Below are 27,985 nucleotides of genomic sequence, written 5' to 3'. Positions count from 1 at the left end.
TAGGGAAAAAAAACAAATATTTTCCACAATACATATATTGGCACAATTTCCCTGTGTGCTGTAGATTTAAACACAAAAAACTTCATACTGGGACTTAATCCTTTAAAACCCCCACATTGCAAATAAAGCTTCAATTGATTTGAACACAACCTTTATTGTCACCGTTACAAATACAACAAAATTGTTTCAGCTGGCCATGACAGCAGCGTTATGTTATGCTGCTACCTTAATGGAGGAAGGATTTGTAGCCCGTAAAAAAATAACAAAAAAACAATCAAAGTATGACTAAGAATGTATACAGTTTCTCATTATGTAATTACATTAACATTTGTGCAAATAAATTGTTACGTAAGCATTAAAAAATATCAGGTGGTCGTTAAAGCTGTGCATTTAGAACCCAAACCATTTAGATGCGTGAGGAAATCCTAACAGATCTAAAACAAAGAAAAATAATTACAAATTAAAAGTTTGTGTGAATTTTTTAAGACTTTCCAAAGAGCAGAGTTTCATTTGTGCCTTTTTACTTTCTTTTTTAAAACTATTTTAATGCTAAATTCGTTTGCGTTCAGGCTAGTAGTTTAGTTTTAGCTTTAATTAAGCTTTAATTTCCCTATCCCAAAATGATTGGTAAAGTTTTCCAGACCTTAGAAAATCAAAACAAAAAGATTCTGTTGAAAAGTAGCTGCAATATAAAAGAATAAATATCAAAAGCAGTTTAGAATGTCTTTATTAAGTGAGGCAAAAGACGAATTTGTGAGGATAAAAATGGCTAAAAATCTAACTGGCCAACCAAAGAAAATCATGTAGCTGGTCTTGAGATTGGTGCCATCAATATTCCTCATGAAATGGATACTCCGGATGGTCAGCCCACCTGTCGGGTCAGAGAAAATAAATACTTGCACGCTCATAATAGATATAGATGCCGAGTTTGCCACACTCACATGAGAAGCTCCACAAATCGAATGTTCTTGTTCAGTCCTTCAATTGCCTTCATCTCCTCATCAGAGAGACAGAAGTCAAATATCTATTGTTGGAGAAGATTGAATAGAAGTTATTGTTTGTGTCACTCTTAATTTCTTTTTTTCAGAAACTGATTTATTTCCAACCTACGTCAAAGTTCTCTTTAATGCGGGCTGAAGTGAAACTCTTTGGGATGACCACCACTCCTCTCTGCACGTTGAACCTCAGGCACACCTGTGCAGTGGTCTTACTGTACTTTTTGGCGACTGACTTCAGCACTTCATCCTCCAACAGAGGCGGGCACTTTAGGTTGACCCTGTTGAATAAATATGTCAAGACAGCGCCACAGTCGTTGTGATTTTAAAATGAAAAAAGTTTGTAATTAATTTTAAATTGTTGCTATTAAAACGTTTTTAATGTGTCATGTAATCTATGTGCTATTTCTTGGGCTGCGTTGAAATTGATTTATGAATTTGTTACATTTCAGGGTTTTTTTTCCCTTCAAATTTCAATTCAAACCAATTTTAATTGGTTATGAAAACTAATTTTCACTTCACTGGTGGTACAAACTGAACAAAAGTGGACTTTTTCTTTAAAATGTACATAGAATTCTTACTTTAAAAACTAACTAAAAGCAAGTTTGTCCTAAAAAGAAAAAACAGAAATACTTTAAAGATAAATTGATTAGTAAAATTGGTTAATCTAAAGTAGTAATATAGGGACAGCATTGTAGGTGTCATGGTTTGGGTTTCTTTGTATTGGTTTTTGCTTTCCATCTTGTTTCTGTCATGTTTGAGTTCTGTTTCCTGTTTTATTTTGAAAGGTTTACTGTTATGTCATGGTTTTCAGTTTTACTTCCCTCGTCCCAATCTCTCCTGATCATGTTCACCTGTGTCTTCTTAGTGCTGTTTGTATTTAAGTCTTGTCTCTGCCTTCCTCTTGTGCTGGTCCATCAACGTCTCTTCCCTGACTGCCTTCTGCCATGTTTCCATGTTTAGGCCACAGTCAGTTTTGGTTTTGTTACCCTGCTCTGCAGCGCCTTTGGTTAAGAATAAACCCCTTGCCCTGGAACCATGTGCCTCCCGTCTCTGCATTTTGGCTCCTGCACGCTCACCAGCCCTCCCAACCTGACAGTAGGTGTGTGAACCCCGCGACCTGAACTACACGATAAATGGAGTGGGGCATGGGCCAGACTTAGGCGGAGCTTTCGACATCATCGCGAACAGGTTAGAAAGAAGGTGGAACTTTTACCACTTGACCAAAGAGACATCCTGTGACCAAATTGACATAGTAGAGTGGGAGTTGTTTGTCCCCTCCACTAGCAGGTCACCTGGATGGATGGGTGTCCCATTATTGACGGACATGTGGCTACCATGTGATGCCTAAACCCTCACTTTAATGAATGTATCCAAACAAGCACCTTTAGAGGGCTTGTAATGTTTGGTACGGTTTAGAACGATCTCTCAAAGTTGGACCGTCACGGCGCATGTAGGGTGTAGTAGTGCATCGTAGCTGCAGGAAAAGTGAAGCTATAAACAACAACAATGGACGTCATCCCGCAGCTCTCTTTTTATTTTTATTTTCCCGATTGGCTTTTGGTACTTCGTATACACAAGTCATTTAATGTCGTTTGAGAGAAGATTGCAGGCACCAACGAGGAACATGCTGGCGCTGGTTTGGCGCTTTCTTTTGTCGTAATTACCTTCCACCAATCAACGGGTTTCATCATGTGCCAGTAGCTCTGCTCTAACCGTTATGTTCCATTTTACATCAATGGGGGTGCAAAAATGGCTCAATTTGTTTAACCCTTGTGCTATCCTAGGCACTTTAACATTGGGAGTGGGGTCATCTAGACCCACTAGACAGTGCGCTGAACCATTTTTCTTCAATGATTTGTGAACCTCACTGGTGTCCATGGATTACATGAAATTTTTCCACCTTTGTCATGGTAGGGAGAACACGTCAGTGTAAGGGTGGGGTCATCTAAGATAGCACAAGGGTTAATGGTTTTGACATAGAATTGTGAATTGCGGATCAGCTTCCTCCATCTAACCCTGTCTTCTGCATCCTTTCCTCTAACACCAGCTACCTTCATGTCCTCTTTCTCTGCATCCATAGTTCTTATTTTGGTCCTCCTCTTGAACTCTTGGCTGGCAGCTCTAGACTCACTATCCTTCTACCCAATATCTTCACTGTCTCTCCTCTGGACATGTCCAAACCATCTCAGTCTGGCCACTCTTACTTTATTTCCAAACTCTCCAACATTGTTCTGTCCCTCTGATGTACTCATTTCTGATCCTATCCATCCTGGTCACTCCCGCAGAGAACCTCAGCATCTTCATCTCTGCTACCTCCAGCTCTGCCTCCTGTATCTTCCTCAGTGCCACTGTCTCAAGGCCGAACGTCATGGCTGGTCTCACCACAGTCTGGTACACCCTTTCTTTCATTTGAGCTGAAACTCTTCTATCACACATGACACTTTTCTCCACCCATTCCAACCTGCCTGCACTTGCATCTTCACTTCTTTTCTGAACTCTGTATGACTCTGTAACTCTTTCACTTGGATGCTTCTCATTCATACACATGTACTCCATCTTGCTGCAGCTCACCTTTATTCCTCTCTTTTCCAGGGCAGCCCTCATACGTGTCCTGCACTACTCTAACATATTTCGCTGTCACTCCAGACTCCCTCATATAATAGCACAGTTCTGGGCACCCTGTCATAAGCCTTCTCCAGATCAAAGGCACAGCATCATTCTCTCTGAGCTTCTCTGTACTTCTCCATCATCAAGTCATGTTCTGTTTGCCTTTTTGTTAATTTTTCCAGCTTTTTCTTTTGCTTCCATGCAGGCTGGCTTTGACTCTGCCTACTCTCCTGTGGAACCTGGAAAGTAGTCACAGATGCCTGCACTTCGGTAATCAAGTCTCAGTGTATTTAAGGAACTCTGGTAAAGCCTTCAGCGTTGGCATGTTCTGTTCCCTGGCTTGTTCTGCTGAGCACTAGCACCCTGATAGACTATGTCTTTTGCTCTTTCTTGATATGAAACTAGTAATGGAGAAACCAACGTTTTCTGAATCAAAATGATTCAAATTGCATAGAAATAGTTCAGGGTTGTGAAGCATTTGACACACTGAAACTATAGTGGCATCTATTGGCCAGACTACAAAATTGCTTCTGAATGGAACAAAAAAAGACCAACATGTCATAAAAGAGTAATATGTGTTCAGTCATGTTTAGCAATTAAACTTTTGATTTCCAAAATCTGTTTATTTCGTAAATAATCATAATGTTGTTGTCATATAGTGACATTTCATGTATACAATATTGTAAAATAAAAAACTGTTTCTTTGCAAGATTGGTTTAAAAAATAAATTTGATCTTTAAAATACAGAATTTCATAAAATAATTAGAACAGTGAAATCCTTGTGCTACTGCAAAATTAATATGTAGCCCAATCTCTTGAATGTGTGGATCAATGTATTTGTATGATCAATTGTTAGGTCTGTAAATCAATGTGTGATTGTAAATGTCAGTAAATGAAATGTTCTATCAAACTCACTTAAAGATTTTCGCCTTGTTCATAAAGCAATGTGCCATGCCACATGTCTGCACATCTCCCTCATTCTTAAAAATAGGCACCATCACATCTCTCCTCCATTCCTCAGGCATCTTCTCACCACCTAAGATCCTGTTGAACAACCCAGTCAAAACCTCCACTGCCATCTCTGACACTTCCATGCTTCCACAGGTATATCATCAGGAACAAGTGTCTTTCCACTCTTCATCCCCTTCAATGCCCCCCGTCACCTCACCCTTACTGATCTTTGTTACTTCCTGCTCCACAAGAGTCACCTCTTCTATTCTTTGTTCTCTCTCATTTTCCTCATTCATTAACTTTTCAAAGTATTCTCTCCATCTTTCTGCGACACTACTGATGCCTGTAAATACATTACCATCCCTATCCTTAATCACTTTAACCTGCTGCATGTCCTTCCCATCTGGGTCTCTCTGCCTTGCTTATCTACACAGATCAGTTTCTCCCTCTTTATTGCCCAACCTAGCATACAAGTTATCATAAGTTCCTTGTTCTGCCTTTCACACCTCTACTTTGACCTTAGGCTGCATCTCACTGTCCTCCTGTCTACTCTCCTTAGTCCTCTGTGTCCCACTTCTACTTAGCTAGCCTCTTACTCCATATACACTCCTGCACCTCCCTATTCCACCACCAAGTCTCTTTATAGACTTTCTTTCCTGATGATACACCAAGAAAACTCCTAGCTGTCTCCCTGATCACATTAGCTGTGGTTACCCAGTCATCTGGGAGTACCTCCTGACCACACAGAGCCTGTTTCACTTGCTTCTCAAAAGTCATGCCTCTGAGGCACCGGCTTTTGCTCTGTGTGGGTGCCGCCCATTTGAATTATGCTCTTGTAATTTGCTTGTTATGTATACTTTATAGTACAGTAGCATCCATGGAGCATCTAAAAGCTTACTTAAATTATTTGCTAATCAATCCTGAAGTAGAAGTCTTAGAAGTACTCCTTAGACTTATGATACCTTTCATCATTCACAGCTGAAAACAAAACTACCCACGATGCACCCCGCACTATTTCATACCTGTAGTGGTGTCAGTATGTGATCAAATTCTACACTTAAGTTTAAAGGCTATTTTTCCCTACAGCAACAAATTTAAAGAAATGGAGGAAATCCCTTTGACAGAAGTGGTTAAAGTTCAATTAAATAATAGTCACACTGTGCCGAGCAGAACATTGTATTCACATGAATAATTGTAGTGTAGTTGGTATAGGTATAATGTGTTCCAAAAACTAACGAGCGAGAAGAAAGTACTGCTCAGATTTGGCTACATTGCTAGTAGAAACCTGTGTGTCATTGACTGTTTTGCAACATTTTGGGTTTTGGACGAAATCTCTGGGAATGACTCCTTACTCAGCTTCAGCTGTGAACTGCTTCTACTTGTGATGTTACTTTGTAAAAATGGTCAAACACCCTTCATGAACGAATGAACACCAGACATCCTTTGGCTGACTCTAAAAACCAGACAGTCTCCATAAAAATCAACAGGCTGCTGTATTTTCAAATGTGTTAAAGCCCGACCCGTCTCTCACACGGATCTGCTCTCCAACCATATTCAGACATAAACTTATTTCTTTATTATTATTTCTTTACCATTATTTTTTTTTTAGCATCTAATAATACATACATTTATCTTTCCAAACTATTTATTGGGAACACTTACAACTTCTCTAAAGAGAAATCAAACATTTTTAGGTCATGTTCATAAAGCAATTTAGAGAGTCTCCACTCCCTCCTTACATTTAACCTCTTTATGGTCTGTCGTTTATAGAAAAGGGAAAGCTACGTGTTTAAAGCTTTAGACTTTAACCTTTGAAACATAAGTTGTTAAAATAGTCAACATTGGTAAATGTCATTCTGAAGTCACATTTAAGGGGCCCTATACCATGCCAAATCTTATTTTTATTTTTTTTTTAGCTCTTAAGTGTATTATAATGGTATTTTCTCATGAAAATAAACCCTGGAGTCCCAGCCGGCCTGCACAGAAGCAAAAGAAAAGACTGGAAAAATTAACAAACGGCAAGCAGGACATGACTTGTTGATAGAGAAGTACAGAGGTCACCATGGACTATGATGTTTGCGGACGACATTGGGGTTTGTACCGAGAGCAGGCGGAGGAGAAGCTAAAGAGGTGGAAGTTTGCCCTGGAAAGTAGAGGAATGAAGGTTAGCCGCAGGAAGACGGAGTACGTGTGTGTGTGAATGAGAGGCACCAAAATAAAAGAATGAGGTTACAGAGAGAGGAGAAAAAGAAGTTGTAGGATTTCAAGTATCTTGGGTCAACAGTCCAGAGTACTGGAGAGTTTAGAAAAGAAGGTGTCCGGTGTGATACAAGAGTTTCAGCTAAAAGGAAAGGAAAGGTGTACAAAACTGGGGTTCGAGCAACCATGTTGATGGGCCTAGAGACAGTAGGACTGAGGAGGATGCTGAGGTTCTCTGTGTGAGTGACCAGGGTGGAGAGGATCAGGAAGGAGCACATCAGAGGGACAGAACATTTTGGAGGGTTTCTCTTTGGTCATGTGGTAATAGTTCTACCACATTTCTGACGCGTTCGCAATGATCTTGAAAGCTCCGTCCACGCTCTGCCCCTTTTATGATGTTTTTTCCCAGTTGTTGGCTTCACACGCACTTGTCAAATGCACACACAGTGCTGTCCCTATATTTATATTACTACTATCAAATAAAGATTTGCTGGTGCTATTTTACTAAATCGAGCCCCGTTTTTTGCACATTTTCTTCTTTAAACTGTGTTGTAATTAAACTAATTACAGTAAAACTTACTTTTTGATTTCTTTTATATTCTAATGTACCAAATGTTGCCATTTCAGGACGGATTTAGACTAAATTTAAATTATTTTAGCACAAAAATCAGTCTGGTCTGGGGCTGGGGCTGAAACCTGTCCTGGAAGAAATATTAGCTGCACTTCGTTTACCACCCTAAAAAATCCACAGTTTCCATGTCTTTTTAATTTTATACATAATTTCGTTTTTTTCCTTACTTTCTGGTTTTCAGGTTTCCAATTGATCATTTATACATTTTTAAATGTACCAAAAACAGTTTTTTCTCTTTTTTTCTAACCAGTCACTGTTGTTGTTTGGTGCTTTACCTCCAGAAAGATGTTCCCAGTTGCTGCATTCATATTCTTCAAACAATAAAAAGGATGTTCTTTGAATTATTTTAGTTTCCTGTCTGTTCATTGGAGAACATATTTTCTTCTGAATAGATCTTTACCTATTTAACATAATAAATAATGACAAGCTCACAACCTCTAATGCCCCCACAGTACATTAAGCCAACATGTATTTCCTAAAGAAATAAAATGTTCTTTTCTTTATATAGAACAAAACGCTATTTAGAAATCATTACATCCAAGAAACACTGAAATTAAAAGTGCAGCCGTCTTTCAGAGTGATGATTATAAACTAGAAACATTAGAGAACTTTTTTTTTCTTTGATTAATTTTTCATTACCTTTACTGTTTCTAGTGTTGGTTAACCAAAAACAAACAAAAATGGATTCTGCAGCTTCTTTTAAGTAAAAACTCCTGAAAAGAAAGAGGCCCATACCATGATGCATCTCTTGAAGTGCCTAAAGGGCTGTAGCCAACAATCACAATGTTGTTCTGCCGACAGAATTCAAGCAGCTTCGGTTGCGTGAAGTACGGATGACATTCAACCTGAGGTAGAAGCAGAATAAAAAGTCTATTAACCTCTTGACGCTTATTGATGCTTAAAACACTCTGGCTCCAAAATTACCTTAATTTAGGATCTACATGAAAGCAAAAACATATGTGATTTGTTTTATTGCTCAAAATAAATTCAAGCATCAAGGGGTTAAATAAATGTCTTTAAGTCTTGTATCTTTGATTACCAAAGCCAGGTTTCCCCTGTAGTGTTCACAATTTATATTCTTATCATTTTCAAAGTTTAATCCTATAATTGGATATGTGTTTTTAATTACTGGGGTTCGGTCACCTGGTTGGACACTGGTTTGTGTTTGAGTCCAGGTTTGTTGAGAATCAACTCCAGCTGACGCTTGTTGAAGTTGGAGACTCCAAGAGACTTTACCAGCCCGGCATCTTTGCACGCCTCCAGAGCCTGTTAAACCAGGGAGCAAGGAACGTCTTGTTAAACTGTACTAATGATAATGACAAACTATTTACTCTTAACCGTGAGCACAAATCCAAAATGGGTGTTTTTTTAAATCTTTTTACTGGACCCTTAACCCATAAGTTATATAAAAAAAAAGTGTGAATCCAATGTTGTCAATAGGGACTAATCTTTCTTATTTTGTGAAAAATAAATAGATAAATAAACAAATAAATAGATAAATTGACTGCCTCACCTCCCAAGTAGCACATAGATCAGTCGTATGATAAAGATATTTTCCATTCTCATCTCGAGGGTAGAAACTATCTCCTGGCTACAGAAAAACCAAAACATTTTGTAAATGGTTAAAGGCTGTTAATAATTCAAACTTAAAACTGGCAAAAATGTGCAAAACCTTAAATGCAGTTGGCAACTCCACAATATAAAGGTCAACATAATCCAGCTGTAACGTCTTCAGGGTTTTCTCCAGAGCAGTTCGCACAAGCTCAGGGGGGTGGAATGTGTTCCACAGCTAGACAAAGAAAAGGGGGGGACAAAGTGTTAGTTGTTGCAAAACTGTGGCAGTAGGTTATCTGTGTGACCATGAAGCTAAATCTGGGAAAGAGTTCAGTTGCCGAAAATAAAGCACAGACACAAACAAGCAAGAGTTTTGAAAACCTTTCCGCAGTAGAAGATGTCCTCCCGCTTCACCGTCCCGTCTGCTATTTTTTCCCTGATTGCCTGTCCCACCTCATGTTCATTGAAATACACCAAAGCCCCATCAAAGTGTCTGTATCCGACTTCAATGGCCAGCTTGACGGCTTCACTTGTGGCTCCTTTGGGGGTCTAGTCAGAAAGCATCAACTGGTAGAAAACAAGTTTCAGCTTAAATTTAGGTTGAGTTACCTTCTTACCGTGATTGGATCCCCATAAGTTCCCAGTCCTATTAAAGGAATCCTGTTTCCATCACTAAGAGGAATCGAGTGGTTTGTTGCTGTCAACTCCATGCTTACTCTATTCTGCCCTCAGGTAAAGCCTGACAAAGTGTCATTGAGCACAACTCTTGCTGCTCTTTGACCACTATAACTCCTCCCAGATAGGAGCACCCTCCCGCACACGTTTACATGGTGATAAAATCACAGTATCTGACACAATCACACACACACGCACGTCTATTCCCTGTTAAATTATACATTCACATTTAGTGCACGTTATAATACCAGATGGCCTCCAAATGTAAAAAGTAACTTTATTCACCAAATCTAATACCATTCAACAAGACAGAATCCTAAACTATATCTACCTTTACACAAAATAAGTCAAGAGAATATATCTATAGGATATCACAAACCCAAATCATCGAATGGCCACACTGATCTTCAAAGCTAATTCCTTGACCATCTACAAAACTAAATTAAAAAGTAGACTATTCATTAATCGAATATTTGTTGAGATTTAGTGGCAAATCAAATTACATTTAGATATACAGAATACGTAACCATAGGATTTTTGGGTATCTAGAATTGATCTCACCAAAAGCCCTTCTAGCTTCTTCCACCTCACTGCACGTTTGCCTGTTGCTTATAATAACAATACTATGTATATTTTTTCTCCTTCTGTTGTATGCCACGGTGTTTTATATGTGCTAAATATACATATATAATAAATAAGTACATGGAAGGGGTGTTCTCAAACGCGCGATTGCGAACTCATTTGGCCTTTATCGGTCACTATAGATGAGGACCACCGCGGTGGCGTCTGGGTAGTTTTGGTCTGTGTTTTGAGAAAAGGGAGCACGCTAACTCGTTTACACTTCTCTGGAGAAAAAATCTGAGAAATTAAAATGTTGTGGTCCGGTTCTTGTTTAGACGTGACTCTACGCTATTTTATCTCGTGTTAATTTTATTTAACGTCCCCTCAAACTAGGACTGTGTTGCTAATTATATCTGACAGAAGATGTGAAATCAATGATAGCTACATGCTAACTCAGATGTCCTGAACGGAGAAACAGTCAAAATACGCTCGATCTGTTTCATAATGAAAAGGAAGCGGACAATCAACGTATAATGTGCAACATAAGTAAGTCCTCCATAGAAAAATTATAGTTTTAGCTTTAATTGACAAACGCGGCGCTGCTGATATTGATTGACGGAGAGGAGGAGGGTAAAGATGGATGAGTGCGCCGAAAATGTCGACGACGTGGTCATCATCGTTGAGAACGAGGCAGAGAGTCTGCCGGCCGGGGAGGAGAGGCTGAAGCAGCAAGGCGCCTTCGGCCTGATGGACACATGTCCCAACTGCAGACTGAGCTTCCACAACAGAGAGCCCAAGCTGCTGCCGTGCCTACACTCCTTCTGCAAGAGGTGTCTGCCCATCCCCTGCAGGAGCGCGGACCCCCGGCGCGACCCGCACGCGCCGCTTGACGCCAACAAACCACGTGAGCGAAACAAGGGGTCACATGGGGAGAGGTTCAGGAAAGATAACCTCAATAATGAGTTATGATAACCAGTTTGCTTTCCTTTAGAACAAGTAATCTTAAAGCTGCGGATCCTTTGGTAGAACTAAACCTAAATAGAAGGTTAAATATCCTAAATTCATGGTGAATTTTATAATGCAATTTATGTAAATTGATTGTCAAATGGGCTTCATATTTTAGCTCTGAATAGACATATAAATGTTTAAAACAGAAACAATATCATTTTAGCTCAAACAGCTCTGTGGTTTAACTGTTTTAACCCCTACAGTATTTAAATTATACACGTGTGTTTTCTACAGAAATAAAGCTAAATCCTCAAGTTATGTGCTTGTAAAAAGTAATCCAAAAAAATTAGAACCTAAATTCAGCCCTACCCAAGACTGACAAGTGGGATAGGCTCCAGCAAACGGGATTCAGTGGGATCTAAACAATGAGACATTTTAATTTAAATGACCAATGTTACATGACTAGTGTTTTAGAAAAACACTTTTAAAGAACCACTCCAATTAAAAAGGGGTTTCTGGTGTTTTTAACATGTCCTAGCTGGATTTCTTTTTCGATGATGGAGGTCATATATTTAGAAAATGAATCTTAACATTGTATTTCTGAGTGATTCCTTATTCAAATCGTTGGAACTCAAGAGCAGACGAAAGCAATCTCTTTTGTAAAAGATCTTATTTGTGACGTTAAAAATACATTTTGCTTCCTGCTCTGCACCATTTTGATGCATCAAATGGATCCATGTACATTTCCGTTTTCTTGGCATCCGGCTCAAAACTGTACGGCTGGATGGCTCCAATATTTCTCACCATTCTTGTTGCACCGTTGATGTGGGGTTGGGAATGTGAGGGGCTGTAAGCTAGCAGACGTGTGCGTAAACAGATGGGAAGTGGGGGTGGTGTTGCTCCGCACCAACCGTCCCGCCCAAAGCTCAGAGGGGAATTTCTAGCAAATGACTGCCGCTCTTTAGAAACCGACACGGATTTTTAGATTTTGGCTAAAGACGACATAATCATAACTAAAAGACCATTGGGAAAACACTTTTACAACAGATCAAAATAGATCAGTGTGGGTTTCTTAATAGTAAGTAGTGTCTTTTTGAGCGTATGTCTTCATCAGAGTGTTTGCTGTTTCTCTAGAGAATTCGGTTCGATGCCCCGTGTGCAGACAAGAATGCTGGGAGGTGGACATATTGGACAATTTCTTCGTAAAGGACTCCGCTGAGGTGCCCAGCAGCACGGTGGAGAAAACCAGTCAGGTTGGTCGCCCACCTAATGATCTCCATGAGAGCCGCTCACCTAACAAAACAAAACACAGGCTTTCTATTTCTCCGGACAATTCCTCACCAGGTTTGTATGAGCTGCGATGACAACACAGAGGCGACGGGTTACTGCATAGAGTGTGTGGAGTTTCTGTGTGTGACGTGCATCGAGGCGCACCAAAGGGTGAAGTTCACAAGAGACCACACCATACGACAAAAGGAGGAGATGTCCCCAGGTAGACACACTTCAGTCTCGATCTTAAGCTTGTTACGATGTTGATCAGTTGTTCTGTGAATACATCGGGATGCATAATTACTTGTCGGCCCTCCAGAGGCGTTGGGAATGTCGACTCAGAAACCCGTCTTTTGCGACGTCCACAAGCAAGAGCCGCTGAAGCTTTTTTGCGAGACTTGTGACCGACTCACCTGCCGAGACTGTCAACTGCTCAAACACAAGGATCACAAGTATGCCAATGGATGCTTCATTCATTTAACATCTAAAGAGCTAGTTGTAACCATTGACTGCATACGAGAACTGGAGTGAGTGACCTCTCTCCCCTGGATTTTTAAGCAGGAAGTACCAGCTGGCTCCAAGAAGCCAAAATCCCATAGACTTCTGTTGAGAAGTAAATCGCTATTACTCAGTCATCATATTTGTCAGAATAACCATACTTGCTCTGCTAAACATGTTCTTGATGATTCTATCTTTTTATGAAATGTTTTCTGTGGTGGAAGTTGTTCAAGATGGATCTGGCCAGTCAGATGCCTCAATAAAATCATGTGGTCTCACGTCAAACGTTCAAAACAATTGATTGACAGATTTGTGTAGCCCACATTCAAGTGGTAGGGGTGTGGCCTTCCAACAAGCTCATTCCTAATTGGTGAGAGTGGTTGCCACAGAAACATTGACTCGGATCAATCATTGCTTACTGACGCCGTCTGCCTCCAACACGGCGACGTCTATATCACAGAAAATGGCGACTGAATGGACTTCATTTGGTTGGAGCTGGAACTGTTTTCTGTGGGCGGCGTCACACTCACTCTATCGAGTTCTCCTGTACAGCCAGTGGTTGGAATTGCCTGATCCGAATGCTAACTGAGTTTTTGGGTCCAGTTACCAGTTTTTGGAAGACGCGTACAAAAACCATAAGCAGTACCTAGAGACCATGACGCTGCAGCTGCAAGATAAACGAAAGGCTTTTGAGGAAGTGTCGCACTGCATCAACAACGGGTAAAGTCCTCCTCTGCTTCTGTTTGACTGCTTTGGTGTTTTTCCACAAGATGCAAAGTAACAAAGAATGTTTTGTGTGAATGTTAGTTTATGTGTTTAAAGACCCACTTCAATAAAAATGGTGTTTTTAATATGTTTTTCTGATGATGGAGGACATTTGTAAAGAAAATTTAGCTCAACGTTGCATTTCTGAGTATTTCTTTTTTCAAACAAACCAGAAGTAGACAAATAATGCCATTTGTAAAAGAGCGCATTGGTGACGTAAATATCAGAAACAGAGAACTCTCAGCAGTGGGGAGGGGATGTGGGGATGGGGTTGCTCTGCGCCAAAAGTCCAGCCCACAACTCTGATGTTAATTTATGATGAACTCCTGCCGCTCTGCAGAAACCGTGGCCTAGAAAACGACGCAGGTTTTTGGATTTTGGCTAGAAATGATATAAGTACAATACCACAGTGAATGCTTTAGAAATAAAAGATGATCAAATTGTATCTTTAAATCAGATGAATAGAAGTGCATTTATAGTATAAAGACCTGAGGTAACTCGTGCTCTGTCCGACTTTTAGACTCCAGCAGGTTGAAGAAAACCGGAGGGCGGTGACAAATGAGATCAAGAAGTCTATCTGTACCCTAATCATGGAAATTAACAAGAAAGGAAAGATCCTGGTGAACCATCTTGAGGTGATCGGAAGACTGTCTCAATGCAGATTTAGCTTCTTTGACTCCTCCTCTGACGTTTTCTCAAACATTTCTCGTTCCCAGGCTCTAACGAAAGACCACGAACTCAATTTGAAGAAGCAGCAGGACGACTTGAACTCTCTGACCAAACACTTGGACCATGTCATCAGCTTCACTAAGTGGGCCACAGAGAGCCACAGTGGAACCGCTCTGCTGTACTGCAAGAGACTGGTGTGTGGCTCCAGCAGCAAGCAGCAGTTCAGCCCTTAAACACGCTTCTTTCCTCTACTGAAACTTTTCAACCAAGACTATATGTTCGTAGAGTGATGTCTAGCGGTGCAATATCACTTATCTCCCTGTCAGAATGAGCCAACTCCCTTTAATTGCATAAACAGTCGAAATTCTTTATGTTCACGATTGTGTGTTATTTAGATGTCGCTGGCGACGTTTCCAGGGTTACCTGATCAATTCAAGAGAGTGTTGTAAAAATACTACAAAGATTTGCTGAGTCATCATTCTTTGTGTTTCATAGATCCTTTACCAGATCCAGTACCTCATGAGAGCGAGCTGCAATCCCTCCATCGTTCCTCAGAGCTCTGTGCGCTTCCACTGCCGCTCTGGATTCTGGGCTTCAAATGTAGACCTCGGTAAGACTAAACCCCCCACCCCCCCAAAGAAGTTGATCTTTTCAAAGGTTTCTTTTACTACTAAACATCTCGACGTTAGTTTTTAACTGCAATTCTTTCTTTTATTTCCTAAAAAAGAAAAAAAAAAGTCCGTCTTTTTCTCACAAACACCTTCACATCTTATCTTCATGTCAGTTGAGTAAATCACAGCATTTAAGTGTAAAGTCTCACAGAAAGATTTCACTGATGATGTCATTTTATTTATTTTTTATCTGCTTTTTATTTGTCAGAGTACATTCCAACAGGATATTCTGTAGCTTCAACCTCCGTTAATCTAAACTCCTTTAATCTCTGAGGCCAGACGAGATTATTATGTTATCTCATCTGACCTAAAAAAAACAACCTCTTGTCTTCTTGTTTCCATGTGATTTATGGCATCACTGTTGTGTTTTTGTACTGAGTGAGGAATTTGTGATGCAGATAGACAAAAGTTCTAAAGTTAAGAGAATGAAAAAGATTCTTAACCCCCCCTACCTTAACAAATCCCCTAATATCTATATAAGAAATCACTTGTATAAATTATAATAGTGATCTGCTGTAATGTAGAAGTTTCTGCTTTGGGAATGATGTACAGTCACTTTTATGTTTTGAGACCAAATTTCTTTTCATTTATTTTGTAATAAATACCCAACAAAGCCAACATATCCCTCAAAATAAACAATTTTCTGTTTTTATGAATGGCAGTGGGTAAAATAAAATTAAAAGCAACGTTTTTTGTGTGCAAATTAAATGAGAAATTTGTTTAGACAAAAACAAACTGAAAAAAAATTGTGTTTTTAATAGTTGCAGTTAAAAAAAAAACTATTCCAGAAGGTTCTAAAAAACCTAAATATGCTGAGTTGCCGTGTGGTTGGTCTCATTTCTGGCCTCCAGCTTTGGACTAACGCCTTCTGTCCTTCTTCAGTTCTGGGTTTGCTTCATTTTCTCTGCACATTTGTCTCTTACAGGTTCGCTTGTTGTAGAAAGGGGTCCAGGGAGGCCGCCGATGACCAACAACCAGACCGGTCCCAGAGCAGAGGCCCCCCTCGGAGGCCTGTCCATGTCGCAGCAGCAGCAGCAGCAGCAGCAGCAGCGACAGAGCACTCTGGCACAGCTTCAGATGCAGGTAGAAGAATTTTCATCAAACAGATGTTCCTGGAAAAGTCTGAAACCCACTATTTGAAGATTAGGGTTCTTTTTGAGGGTCTTCGGTTAAATTAAATTACATTTTTAAGCTTTAAAAACGTAAAAATAAAGCCTCGCTTAAGTCCTAATGTGTAAACTTGCTCCTCTAAGGTTGACAAACTCTCCCACACTCAGCCCCAGAGGCCGCCTGCTCCTAACCACTGGTCCTGGTACCAGAGCGTCAGACTCCCCGGACCTCTTGGCCCTCCACCCCCGACCAAGCCTAACCACGGGGGGTCCTCCCCCTCACAAGGCCTCTCTGGCTTCGCCCCAACAGGGCGGCGGTACGGGAACCTGCATTCCAACCCCAGAAGCCCCACGTCGCCGCTGCTGCACAACACTGCGTTCCCAGCTGCACAGGTGAGTCAGATGAGGAGCGATTGGAGGAGAGGATGTTCTGCGGGGAACATGCAGCTCATCAGACTGCGTTTTATCATGAGGGCAGCACAGAGTGGAATACTTACTGCTGTGATGACGATGCTCTGTCTTTGATTATCTTTTACCGTGTGGGCCAAAAAGTATTTGAGTCATTAATTCTCCAAAGTTGTCCCACTGAAAAGGGGGAGTTTGGTCTGTAATGGTAGTCGTTGATCCCCTTCAACTGGGAAGACAGTATGGAAAACAGAATCCAGGAAATCACATAGTTTGATTTTCAAGGAATTTATTTGTATTTATTGAAAATGGATATTTGGTCTTAATCAAAGTGGTCAATGCTTTATTGTTACAGAGGTTACATTTCCTGTAGGTCTTCTCCAGGTTTGCTTACACTGTAACGGCTATTCTGGTCCATTCTTCCATGCGGATCTTCTCAAGAGCTGTGATGTTTTGGGGCTGTTGCTAGGAGACACAGACTTTCAACTCATAGATTTCTCAGTTGGATTGAAGTCCAGAGGGTGGCTGACCACTCCAGACCCTTGAAATGCTTTTTGGATGTAGTCACTCCTTTGTTGCTCTGGCATTGTGTTTGGGATCATTGTCATACTGGAATATCCAGCCATGTTTGATCTTAACTGATGCAAAGAGGTTTTTGACATATTCATTCTTTCCTTAACCCTTGTGCTATCCTAGGCACTTTACCATTGGGAGTTGGGTCATATAGACCCACTAGACAGTGCTCTGAACCTTTTTTCTTCAATGATTTGTGATCTTCACTGGTGTCCATGGATTACATGAAATCTTTCCACCTTTATCCACCTTTGTCATGGTAGGAATAACACGTCAATGTAAGGGTGGGGTCATCTAAGAGAGCACAAGGGTTAATGCGGATCAGTCGTTCTGCCCCTTTTTGAAATTCAGCCTCGAACCATGATGTTTCCACCTCCATGCCTCACAGTAGACATGTTCTTTGACGTTTCTACCAAAGAGTTCCATTTTGATCTCATCTGACCATACGACCTCCCTATCCTCCTCTGGATCATGCAGAGGGCTTCTGGAGAACTTTAGACGGGCCTGGACATGTGCTGGTTTAGGCAGGAGAACCTTTTTGAGCTTTGCAGAATTTGCATCCATGTATGTTGCTATAGTAACCTTTGTTACTGTGATCTCAGCTCTCTTGATGTCATTTACCAGTCCCCCCATGTTGTTCTGAGCTGTTTCCTTACTTTTCTCACCACCAGGGGAGATCTTTCATGGAGCTCCAGGTGGAGGGCGGTTGTCAGGGATCTTGTGTTTCTACCGTTTTCTTATAGTTGCTCCAACAGTTGATCTGTTCTCATCAACCTGCTTGCTTTTTGCTGGTTGGTTCATCTCAGTCTTGTTCAGGTGAACAATCTTGTCCCTGGTGTCCTTTGACAGCTCTTTGAATCTATAACTGATGGACACTGTAAATATCGGAGTGTTTTTTTTCCCTTTGCCCCTTTTAGATTGTAATTCTCAGTGTCTCAGTGAACAAAATCAACAGAATGTGACTCGGCATAAATGCTTTGTTTTAATCTCGTGTTTCCAGTCTCTCAGAGATCTGATCAACAGCAACTTCCCTCCAAAACCTGTGGATGTCTCTCAGGGACCGTCTCGCTTCACGCACTCTCTGAGCTCTGGAAGTTCTCCGCAGATGTCGCTGCACCAGGTGGATGCCAGGAAAAAGTCTCGCCACCAAAACAATCCCATCTTTATTCTGGTTTTTATTCTAATCCCGTTTTGGTCTTCAGAGATCTCTGCCAGAGTCTCCTCTGTTAAGGAGGAGTGAAGGTGGAGGCACCATCCCATCCGTCTCCATCTCTGTACCCAGACCCAGCATGACTACGACTTTAGCCTTTGGAGCTGCAGACAAAACAAACTCACTCAGTCAAACGGCAGGTTTGTGCTTGTAGAGACTCTTTCCTTCATAAAAATTAAAGCTATTAAATTGAGCTTTTAATGTGAAAATACATATTTTTGTTTACTCTTTTCAGCTCCTCAACGGCAGGATTATTATTTGGCCAAGCCGTCCTCTTCAGACAGCAGAGCGGGGTCAGAAGACGCTTTTTTAGTTTCTTGTTCTGTTGTGTTGTTTTTTTTTACAAATACTGACACAATAACGACTACATACTATAAATCAGTGTCTTTCAACCTTTTTTGAGCCAAGGCACACTTTATCCTTGACAGAAATCCCGCGGCACACCAGCATCAAAGGAGAAACTCATAGTCTGTATTGATCTACAGTCCCTCTGCAATCTCACGTCCATTTTTGTGATAATTGTGGCAGAAAAAGCTGGAAGTTGTAGTTGTTTTTTCTAAAAGTTGTAATAAAAGTTAAGTTAGTTTTCAGTAATAATCTTCAACTAAATTATTTGACATTTTACCCTGGTAGTTGTTTTTCCTTTCAGTTTATTAACATGCAATTTTATGAAACCTCACAAAAAAAACAAATATATTCTTTCTAAATTGTGATTTATTTTTTATATTTATTTTAATGTTGGTGCAAAGGCAACTGTAATTTTTGAACAATTATATGATCACAATATGTTTGATAAATTTTACACAAAAAGGCCAACTTTATATTTATATTTTCTGTAGCTACACAAAAAGTGAACATGTTGAAGTTTTATTCGTTTTTCTATTGTCGTAATCAAAGATAAAGTCTTTGAAAACTTTAACAAAAATATTTTATTACTTTTTAGATGTTTCAATTTAGTTTGATTGTGTCTGTTGGCCACTTCACCATAATCCTGTTTCTTAAATGTTGTTATCACATCTTCTAAAGTTTAACATCTAAAATAATCCAGACGTCATTAGAAAAGTGTTTCAGTTAGAAAGATGACTTGGACCAAACTCTGGGATGTTTGGCTGTAAATAAACACAAACCTTGAAGGAGAACTAAACTGTTTAACTCTTCTTAGCTCTGGTACGTTTTTTGTTGGAACTGAGAGACTATACGAGCAGAATCAGAACAAGGAAGTGAAGACTTTAACCACTTCTGATTGGTCAGACTGATGACCTGTGATCAAGCCTCCAAGAATGATTGGTGGAGACAGTTAAAGGGGCGGGACTTTTCCAAAGACAGTTGAAGTTGCGGCTAAATCGCGGTACCGTCATTCTTATCAAAGTGTCTTTAATAGAATCAAATAAACACAAAGAAAAAAGTATTTTCTGATCCTTCATATTCCTAACTACTCAGTGTTTTATCAGGGTCTGTTTGGATGAAACAAAGAGCTGATATCCTGGAGATGGAAATGTTCAGTGATAAGTGAAAGGATGATTTCCCGCGGCACACTGGTTGAAAAACCCTGCTATAATTAACAGGCCTTTTAGCTCCATTTATTTATTTCACAGGCAAATTTCCAACTTTTTTGAAAAGAATGTGATCGTTTTAAGTCTCAAAATGATTTCCAACCTTTATTTTTGTGCCATTTCTAACAATCGCAATATCCTCTTTGGCAATCTGTAAGGTTGACTACTTGGAAACATACTGCTGAGCCGCCATCAGCCCCTGCAGCCAAGCGTCGAAGAAGGTCATCCCCAGGGCCAGTTATTGTGATCAAGGACGAACCCGAAGATGAAGATGAAGTTCGCTTTGTATGAGAGATGCAGTATGCCTCACGCCCTCCGCAGAGATTGCTTTTTAAAAAGAATTCCTTTCTTTGCCGTTCCTTCAGGTGCAGTCCAGCGGTGGGTCGAGCCTGCCGGACAGCAGCACCGCAGCCAAATCCAAGCCCCGGCAGCTGCACAAAGCGCCCGCCCTGGCCCCAGCTCCGGACTCCAAGGACTTACGTCCTCAGCCCCCAACGCAACAGCCGGAGTCTGAAAAGAAGGCGGAGCCAGAGGAAGACCCAAACGAGGACTGGTGCGCCGTCTGCCAGAACGGAGGAGAGCTGCTGTGCTGCGACAAGTGTCCCAAAGTTTTTCACCTGTCCTGCCACATCCCCGCTCTGAACGAGTCCCCCAGGTAAGACTTGGATCACGTCTCAGGGTTTTGTAAGTAATCAGAATTCTGTTGGATGTATTAAAAATAAACAGTAAAACGTGAATCTAGATGAAGGTTTTTTAATGTTTTTGGTGTTTTCCTGTCTGTAGATAGTTTAGGTTGGCACATCTGCTCATTTTTTAACTTTGAAAAACAAAGAAAATATTTGCATATTTTCAGCAACTCTTGTCAGTTTAGGGATTTATTTTGACTGTGTGATCATATAAAGATATGTTTTTAAGGCGTACTGTAAACAATCAAATGTAATGTTTCAGTCAAAGTTGCCACTAAATGTCTCCTGTCCTTGTTTTTTATTTGTAAGTTATGTTTATTTGTGGATTATGTGTACATAGACGATTCAAAGTGCTTTACATAATACAGTAAAGAAACATTAAAAAAATGCTAAATGATCATCAAAATTTAAATTTAAATAAAGTTAAAAAGAACTAAATTTTAAATACGAATAAAAGGAAAAGTATGGATGTCAACTTTTAAAAGAAAACTCATCAAAAGCATCTTAGAACAGGTTGGTTTTTAATCTGGATTAAAAAAAAAAACGTTTCTGATGATCTCATTCATGTTTAAGAACGCGCTAAACGTGCATTCTTAAACGCTTATTTAGCTCATGGCGTTCACACTAGACAAGCGGGGAGGGGCTTCTTCTTTTTTTGCTACTGTTTACTAACACATGCCTGTCACATACAGCTGGAAGAGGATTGGTGCAAAATGTCAAATCAGTGCAAATCCCGCGATTCTTCCTCCAGGCTTCATCTTTCGCAGCTTTATTTCGATATATGAAAGACTTGTATGAAGGTAAAAATGTGTCTGAGCTTGTAGATTTGATGTGAGAACTTGTAAAACAGAATTTGAAAACTTGTGCACCAAAATTCTGCATCTGTGTGTAAAAATCTTCAAATTCTGTTTTACAAGTTCACATCAAATCTAAAGCTCGTCCATTTAGACACATTTTTACCTTCATAGACTTGGGCTGTGTCCGAATTCTAGGGCTGTGTTCTTCCTGAGCTGCATTTGTAGGCTGCTTACGTCACAGCGCCGCGACGAGTGCTGTCCAAATTCAACGACTCCTTCAAATGCGGCCAACGAATCCGGCCTTCTTTTTCCCGATTTCAAGGATGTATTCCTCTATGCTGTCCATATCCCATGATGCATTGCTGAACCTTGAGATTTTCTCCTAACAATGGTGGACTGTGAAGCTGGACCTGGAGTTGGAAATAATCACACCTTTTTATATTTACACCTCCAAAATTAAAAGTTGGATCAAATAAGCCAGGAAAATTTTAAACTCCATGCCTGGTTCACTACTCCTCTCTGTTTGGGACTCACGGTTGCTAGGCGACAGGACATCCGCCAATGTAACGGCTATAAATGTCTGAAGGCTACACTCGTCCAAATTCACAGCCGTTAACATCCGGCCTTCCCGCTTGTCGAAGGACCCGGCAAACGTCTCCCGGGAAGGCCGCGGCCACTGAAGGATGCAGCCCCCGGATTTGGATACAGCTTTGGTGTCATAGACTTCCAGCTGGACACAAACCCCAATTAATTTTCTCGTTCATGATCAGTTTTCAAATGGTTAATACTTCTGTGAATTAAAAAAAACACCATCCATACCTCACTACCAAATCCGAGTCCTTGGTTGGACGACCACGTTTAACTTTTAGCGTGCGTTCAGTGGCAGTGCATTTTTTACATTGAGCTCTAAAATGGTCGTAGAAACTCGCGTAGCGACGGATGAACATGAGTTTTTACCACAGAAGCCCGAAACACGCGTTTACGTACGTTAACGCAGACCTTTCATTGGAAGTGGTCACTACAGCGGGTAGTGTGAACGTAGTTTTAGGCTTTCTGGAGGTTTCTTCCAGCAATGCGGAGCATAGAAGCTGAATGCAGCTTCTCCATGTTTGGGTTTGACTCTAGGAACTGGCAAAAGACCAGATCCAGACGACTGGAGACAAAATGAACATTACCGTAATTACGAGGTTACTTTTACAATTTCAAATGCAGGATGTAAAACTGAAGAAAACTATAAAGGCCCTGGCGCAGGGGCAGCGCTAGGGGTTGCTATAGCAACTGCAGGATTTGGAAAAGCAACCCCTTAGCAACTGCAACTCTAGTCGGTTAGGTACGCAGCAGCACTGTCTCAACAGCTCGCGTTTGTTCGTCATTTGATAATAAAAAAGTATATTTAATAAGAGCCAGTATTTTATGTTTAGCTTTGACTGACTGCAAGAAAAATAGCAGATGTAATCTCATTAAAATTAATATTTAATGGATGCTGAACAACATTTATTTATTGATACTTCTTTAACTAAAAACAGATAAGGAGGACTTTTTAAACTTTAAAGTCCCAGAGATTTTTGTCCAGAAGGATTACAGGTAAAAGGTGTGTGTGTGTCTGTGTGTGTGCATTTGGGTTGTATGTGTGTGTACCTGTGTGCGAGAGCATCCTCCACAGCACTCTCTGTTATAGTCTCTATATTTTCACCTTGGTGAGTTTTTTGGGCTTCATAATTCATGAAAAGGAGACCCTCACCTTTCTGATTCTTTTCGACACATTCATCAATAATAGGATCGATGTCTCGCTAAAAGCAGAGGGTATGCTAACAGGGTTAGGTTCATGTTGTGGGACATGTTCCATGAATAATTAATTGAAATTTTTGCATATTAAAACATGTTCCTACAGTTGAGGGCTTCAATAATATAGGCCTTTCTTTTGTTTGTAAATCTGGCTCACCAGCAACAACCTGCACTGATGTCACGGCTCCAAACTTCCTCCGTGTCTTCCATTCATTGTCATGAGACACACAGACACAGCGCCATGCAGCGATCAGGCTAAAAACATTCAGTGGTAGCTCCTCCCACACGCCGCTGGGGCGTCAAGCTTATGAACATATATATTATAAATCGGCAAGATTAAAAATACAGTTTTTTATGCTCAAGCAGCGAATTTCCCATGCGGTGAAGTAGAGAGGGTTGACGTCGGGACCCCCAAAGACTCAACAGCTCCTCTTAAATAAATGACCGTTTGTTTTCCTCCCACACTTCATCTCCTTCCCTTTCTTCGGACTTTGAAAGTTGACACAGTTAAAAGTGTAATCTATTGACAAGACAATGAATCTGAATAGCATCGTATGAAAATGCCTTCCTGCTCCTTTCCTTTTTGGAAATGTAATTTTACATAAAAACAAGTTAGCAACTCCTTACAGTCATTTATGAACCTCTTAGCTACTGCAATGGAGCTAAGAGGCCTGCAATGGAGCCTTTCAGACGAGGGCGGCCTGGAGCCGCCCTCGTCTGAAAGCCTTAATGCTGAGAAAAAAAAGCATTTTGTCTTTTTGACGTCTTCGTCTGAGATCTCATGAGCTCATCTCCTCTTCTGCCACAGCAGCTGGGATCCTCTGATTTTTGCTATAATATTCCTTAACAGAATTCTTCTGGATTTTGACCAACGTTTGTCTGAAGCTTAGTAATAATAGGCTAAAGTTTGACTTGTATTAAATTAAAGATTAGCTCAAATACAGCTGGACAATGACTGACAGGCCCAACCTGCATCATGTTTTAGTCCTTTGACTCTTGAATTTATTTCTAACAATATAAAAAACAACCATTAATGTTTTTTCTATCTAGTAGAAGCTAAATTAAGGGAAATTTTAAGGGATTTGATTCATATTTGCATCAATAGGCATTCAGGGGTTATGTCTTTTCTTGATTTTCGAACTTTGAATTAATTAAAAAAATTACCTTTTTGCCCCAAAAAAAAGCCTGAAAGATCCTGGGTCTTTATTGGATTTTGTCGCTTTCTTGGGCTTCTATAAGATAGATTGAATGATGCTTTATGATCACTAAATCAAGTTCAAATTTATTACAGTGGTCCTTCACTATATTGCAGCTCATCTTTCACGGTCTTGCAGATTTTCAGTGATCCCCCCCCCCTCCCCCCTCTTTTTTTTTAAAGCTGCTCTTGATTGGCTGTAGACCTCGTCAATGAACGTCCCGTCTCCTGTACAGAATGCATTCAGCTTGTCTTTTCACCTGTTGTGGGTTATTTTTAGAACATAACTCCTGTAATAAATTAGGGAACACTGCATGTTCAAAATATATTTGTATATTTTAAATATTGGGTTAAAATGGGAATTTAAAAAAGTATCCCATTAAAGAAAACACAACTGAACCCAAGTAAGTTTTTTTAGGAAGCAATAATGGTATATTAACTAACTTAATAATAATCTGTGTTTCTCTGTTTATTTTGTCCTCACTTTTTATGTAAATCTCTGGAATCAAACCAGGTTCTGGGCCTTCTTTATGAATGTCAGTGCTGCCTTAACGTCTTTGCCTGTCTTGAGTGACACCTGCTTTTGATGCTGGTTTTTGTTTCAGTGGTGAGTGGTTCTGCTCTTTCTGCCGAGACCTGTTGAACCCTGAGATGGAGTACGACTGCAACCGACAGGACAGGCCCCCCTCGGAGAAGTTCCCTCTTGTGGAAAGACGGGTAATCCTGCCTCAGGCTTTGATTTATTCAAACCACCAACATCCTGACTAAATCCAAAAACGTCTGAAGTGAGGATTGTCAACATTTTTTATTTGTCCAATCTATAGAAGTGTGAGAGACTTCTGCTACGTCTGTTCTGCAACGACCTTAGCACCGACTTCCAGCAGCCAGCAGCTCCATCAGTAAGACCCCCATTATTTTAGGATCCACTGCAATGAAAATTTCATTTTTTTACATGTTTTGTGGCATTTTTCTGCTAATGGAGAGCAAATATAAAGAAAATTAATCTTAAACTAGAAGGAGCTGCATTTCCAGAAGAAAATCCAGGTTTGAATGCTATATTTCAAAAAACTAAAACATATTTTAAAAACCTGAAAGAACAGGTTTAAAGTTTTGTGAATAATTTGTAGTTTGAATGGTGTGTCTAGCTAAAAGTATGTTGAAGTTATAAAGGTTGAAAAAAGCAAAGGTTTTGAAGGATTCCCCATGTATTTCAATGGAGGCAGAAATCCCGGAATATCTTTAAAAGTTCAAGGATTTGAAGGTCATAGCTGGAAAAAGCTGAAAGAGCTGACAATTTGATGGTTGAATGGTTAAAATATCTAAAAATTGTAGGAGTTTAAGCACCAAAAAATAGTGGAAGATACTAGAATAGATTAGATTACATAACTTTATTTATCCCACGATGGGGAAATTCACTTATCTGACATTCAGAAATGACAGCAAAAAGGACATAAAAAATGACATTCAAATTAAATAAATACAGCTGCAAAAGTGACATGTGATCAACTGTAAACATGTGATCCACTTTTTTTTATTATATATAAATAAGTAACAAATTACACACCAAATAATACAACCGTTAAGAAACAAGAACAACTGAAAACAACTGCAAAAAAAGGAAATGAATAAATGAGTGAAAGAAAAACCACCCGTGGCACCGTAGTGTGTCACTGTAACACTACAGTCTGATGGCCGTGGGGAGGAAAGACCTGCAGTAGCTCCTTCTTGCTCTGTGGATGCAACAGTCTGGTGCTGAAGGAGCTGGTCAGCGCCTCTGATGACAAAAGATTTTTGATAATAAAGAAAAAAATAAAGAGAATCAGGAAAACAAATTGCGTTTCTGAGTATTTTTTTTAAATTACCATATGTATTTGTGAATCAGGAGCAGATGAGCCAATCGAGACGACTTGTTGTGAATTTGGGCTAAACAAATAAAATTGAATTGAATGAGAAACTGCTGTTTGAAGAAGAGCGTGTTACTGATGTACCAAATCGTTTGCAGTTTTTTTGTTGCACTGGGAATGTTGGGTTGGGGGCTATGAGAGGTTGTAAGCTAGCAGGGTGAGTACGTAAACGGAGAGCTCTCAGTTGTCGGCGACGGAAAAGGGGGGCGGGCAAAAATTTTTTATTAGATCATAAATCTTTTGCCTTTTTAGGAAACACGGCGGTACAAAGAGCTGGTTAAGACGCCGATGGACTTATCAGTCATAAAGAAGAAGCTGGAGTTGCAGGATGATGGCGGTTACATCAACCCTGAGGAGCTTGTTGCTGATGTCAGGCTTATATTTTTCAACTGTGCGAAATACTACAAGGTGAGTGTCAATTTTCCATTTTTATTCTGCCTTTTTGTGTGCAAAAATCAGCTATAAAGACTTAAAGTTGTGCATTTCTGCAGCCGACCTCGGAGATTGGCTGCGCAGGCTTGTACCTGGAGGACTACTTTGAAGAGCAGCTAAAGCTCATTTTCCCAGACCGGCTTTTCCCCGGAGGGAGGGAAGAACAGATGATTCCTCCTTTGGAGGACGAGATTGATGACGACGAGGAGCCGGTCAGGGAGGACACGGCAGGTTCCTCTGAAGATAAGCCTCCAAGTCCTGAACGGACGGAAACGCCTCCAGCAGAAGAGGAGGAATCCACAGCCTCAACCCAGAGGAAGAAGTCGGAAGAAGAGAAGTCAGAAAAGAGCGACGACGAAAAGGACAGAGCGGCGGCAGACGGGGAAGAAGGCGTTCCCGCAGAGAAGATGAAACAGGAGGAGGCCACTGTTGAGAAACAGGTGGAAAACTGTCAAACAGCTGCGACTGAAACTGACAGGGAAGCATCAGGCTTTCTTAAAGAGGAGATCCCGCAGCTTCCTATAGACGAACCTCCTGAAACCCAGGAGAACTCAGCTTCTACAGTTGAAACCGTGGAGGAGAAAGACTAAACTGGTCACTCTTAAGCAGAGGCGGAAAAAAACATGGATGATTTCAGTCTTCCGCAGTCCCCTACATTTCCTGCAATGACCGTTTTTGCATCACATTAGTGTCTGTATTTACAGCGACACTGAACCGCAGCTGCAACATGGAGAAGAAACCCATCATTTATCTTTATGTGACTGAAAAACGCACAGATGGATACGTATTTAAGTTTTAGCTTACTGTTGTACATAATATGTGCTAATTCTGCAGTTAAAATCAGAACAAAACTGTTTTTGATTCAGTATTGCATGCAATATTATTACCTATGTTATTAGCATTTTTTTGTGTTTATGAATTTTTTTAAAAAACATTCTAGTCATTTTTATGGGTTTGTTTCTTTATCGTGCTTTATTTTGATTGGTTTCTCTGCCCAGGAAGCACTGCAGACTGTTTTAATGTGAAGTGCCGTAAATACACCCACACACAAGCCGCTACAAACAGCACTTGTTCAGATTTTAATAACGTCTTATCATCGGCAGACAATGCAGAAAAAGATAATCCACTTTTTCATCTGTTTCCCAGCTTTTGTCCTTGCCCGCCCGCCCGCCAGGTCATGTGTAAAGGCGTTTAAAAGCTGGGGATGGTTAAAAAGAAAAGAATCAATGGTACAGAAAATATTTTTAGTGAAAATTCGCCTGTAAATGAACTCTTGAAATGATGAAAAAAGATCCCCAGAATTTACAATGTTTATAATAAACATGTTTGTCATGTTTTTA

At 40.3% G+C, this 27,985-nt stretch overlaps 2 protein-coding genes and 1 long non-coding RNA gene across 4 annotated transcripts; 2 read left to right on the top strand and 1 right to left on the bottom strand.

Moving 5' to 3' along the window:
• Nucleotides 1-134: 134 nt before the first annotated feature.
• LOC101170970 (aldo-keto reductase family 1 member D1) lies at nucleotides 135-11,023 on the bottom strand. The gene is made up of 9 exons (XM_004082905.5): nucleotides 9,558-11,023; nucleotides 9,322-9,489; nucleotides 9,059-9,175; nucleotides 8,900-8,977; nucleotides 8,530-8,652; nucleotides 8,122-8,231; nucleotides 1,111-1,276; nucleotides 942-1,024; nucleotides 135-871 (listed from the first exon to the last, which is right to left on the bottom strand). The coding sequence occupies exons 1-9, from the start codon at nucleotides 9,648-9,650 to the stop codon at nucleotides 829-831; spliced, it is 981 nt and encodes a 326-aa protein (XP_004082953.1). The 5' UTR covers nucleotides 9,651-11,023; the 3' UTR covers nucleotides 135-828.
• LOC144989320 (uncharacterized) lies at nucleotides 1,958-3,937 on the top strand. Its single transcript, XR_013653462.1, has 3 exons — nucleotides 1,958-2,097; nucleotides 3,284-3,389; nucleotides 3,811-3,937. It is a non-coding gene; the product is annotated as an uncharacterized LOC144989320 (long non-coding RNA).
• trim24 (tripartite motif containing 24) lies at nucleotides 10,813-27,985 on the top strand. Of its 2 annotated transcripts, none has more exons than XM_011490940.4 (19): nucleotides 10,813-11,080; nucleotides 12,259-12,377; nucleotides 12,469-12,616; nucleotides 12,713-12,845; nucleotides 13,495-13,611; nucleotides 14,177-14,291; nucleotides 14,373-14,519; nucleotides 14,821-14,935; nucleotides 15,922-16,079; nucleotides 16,274-16,498; nucleotides 18,084-18,203; nucleotides 18,286-18,433; nucleotides 18,529-18,586; nucleotides 20,005-20,131; nucleotides 20,212-20,501; nucleotides 24,915-25,026; nucleotides 25,134-25,208; nucleotides 26,466-26,621; nucleotides 26,705-27,985. In XM_011490940.4, the coding sequence occupies exons 1-19, from the start codon at nucleotides 10,813-10,815 to the stop codon at nucleotides 27,233-27,235; spliced, it is 3,162 nt and encodes a 1,053-aa protein (XP_011489242.3). In that variant the 3' UTR covers nucleotides 27,236-27,985. The 2 variants fall into 2 exon arrangements, with proteins under 2 accessions (XP_011489242.3, XP_011489241.3); XM_011490939.4 differs by having other exon boundaries at nucleotides 16,250-16,498.

Source organism: Oryzias latipes, chromosome 23 (assembly GCF_053564925.1).
Source record: "Oryzias latipes strain Hd-rR chromosome 23, Olatipes_Hd-rR_3.1".
Taxonomy (NCBI): Eukaryota; Metazoa; Chordata; class Actinopteri; order Beloniformes; family Adrianichthyidae; genus Oryzias; species Oryzias latipes.
Note: the sequence above shows the minus strand (reverse complement) of the source record. Positions and strands in the feature narration are given on the sequence as shown.

Excerpts from the sequence above, each read along its gene's own strand:
- LOC101170970 (XM_004082905.5), bottom strand. The coding sequence starts at position 9,650 with ATGGAGTTGACAGCAACAAACCACTCGATTCCTCTTAGTGATGGAAAC. Across the intron at positions 8,978-9,058 it reads AGTTGCCAACTGCATTTAAG|CCAGGAGATAGTTTCTACCC; the intron begins GTTTTGCACATT and ends GTTTTTCTGTAG. Across the intron at positions 872-941 it reads CGATTTGTGGAGCTTCTCAT|GTGGGCTGACCATCCGGAGT; the intron begins GTGAGTGTGGCA and ends CTGACCCGACAG.
- trim24 (XM_011490939.4), top strand. The coding sequence starts at position 10,813 with ATGGATGAGTGCGCCGAAAATGTCGACGACGTGGTCATCATCGTTGAG. Across the intron at positions 14,520-14,820 it reads TGCTGTACTGCAAGAGACTG|ATCCTTTACCAGATCCAGTA; the intron begins GTGTGTGGCTCC and ends TGTGTTTCATAG. Across the intron at positions 18,204-18,285 it reads CGCAGATGTCGCTGCACCAG|AGATCTCTGCCAGAGTCTCC; the intron begins GTGGATGCCAGG and ends TTTGGTCTTCAG.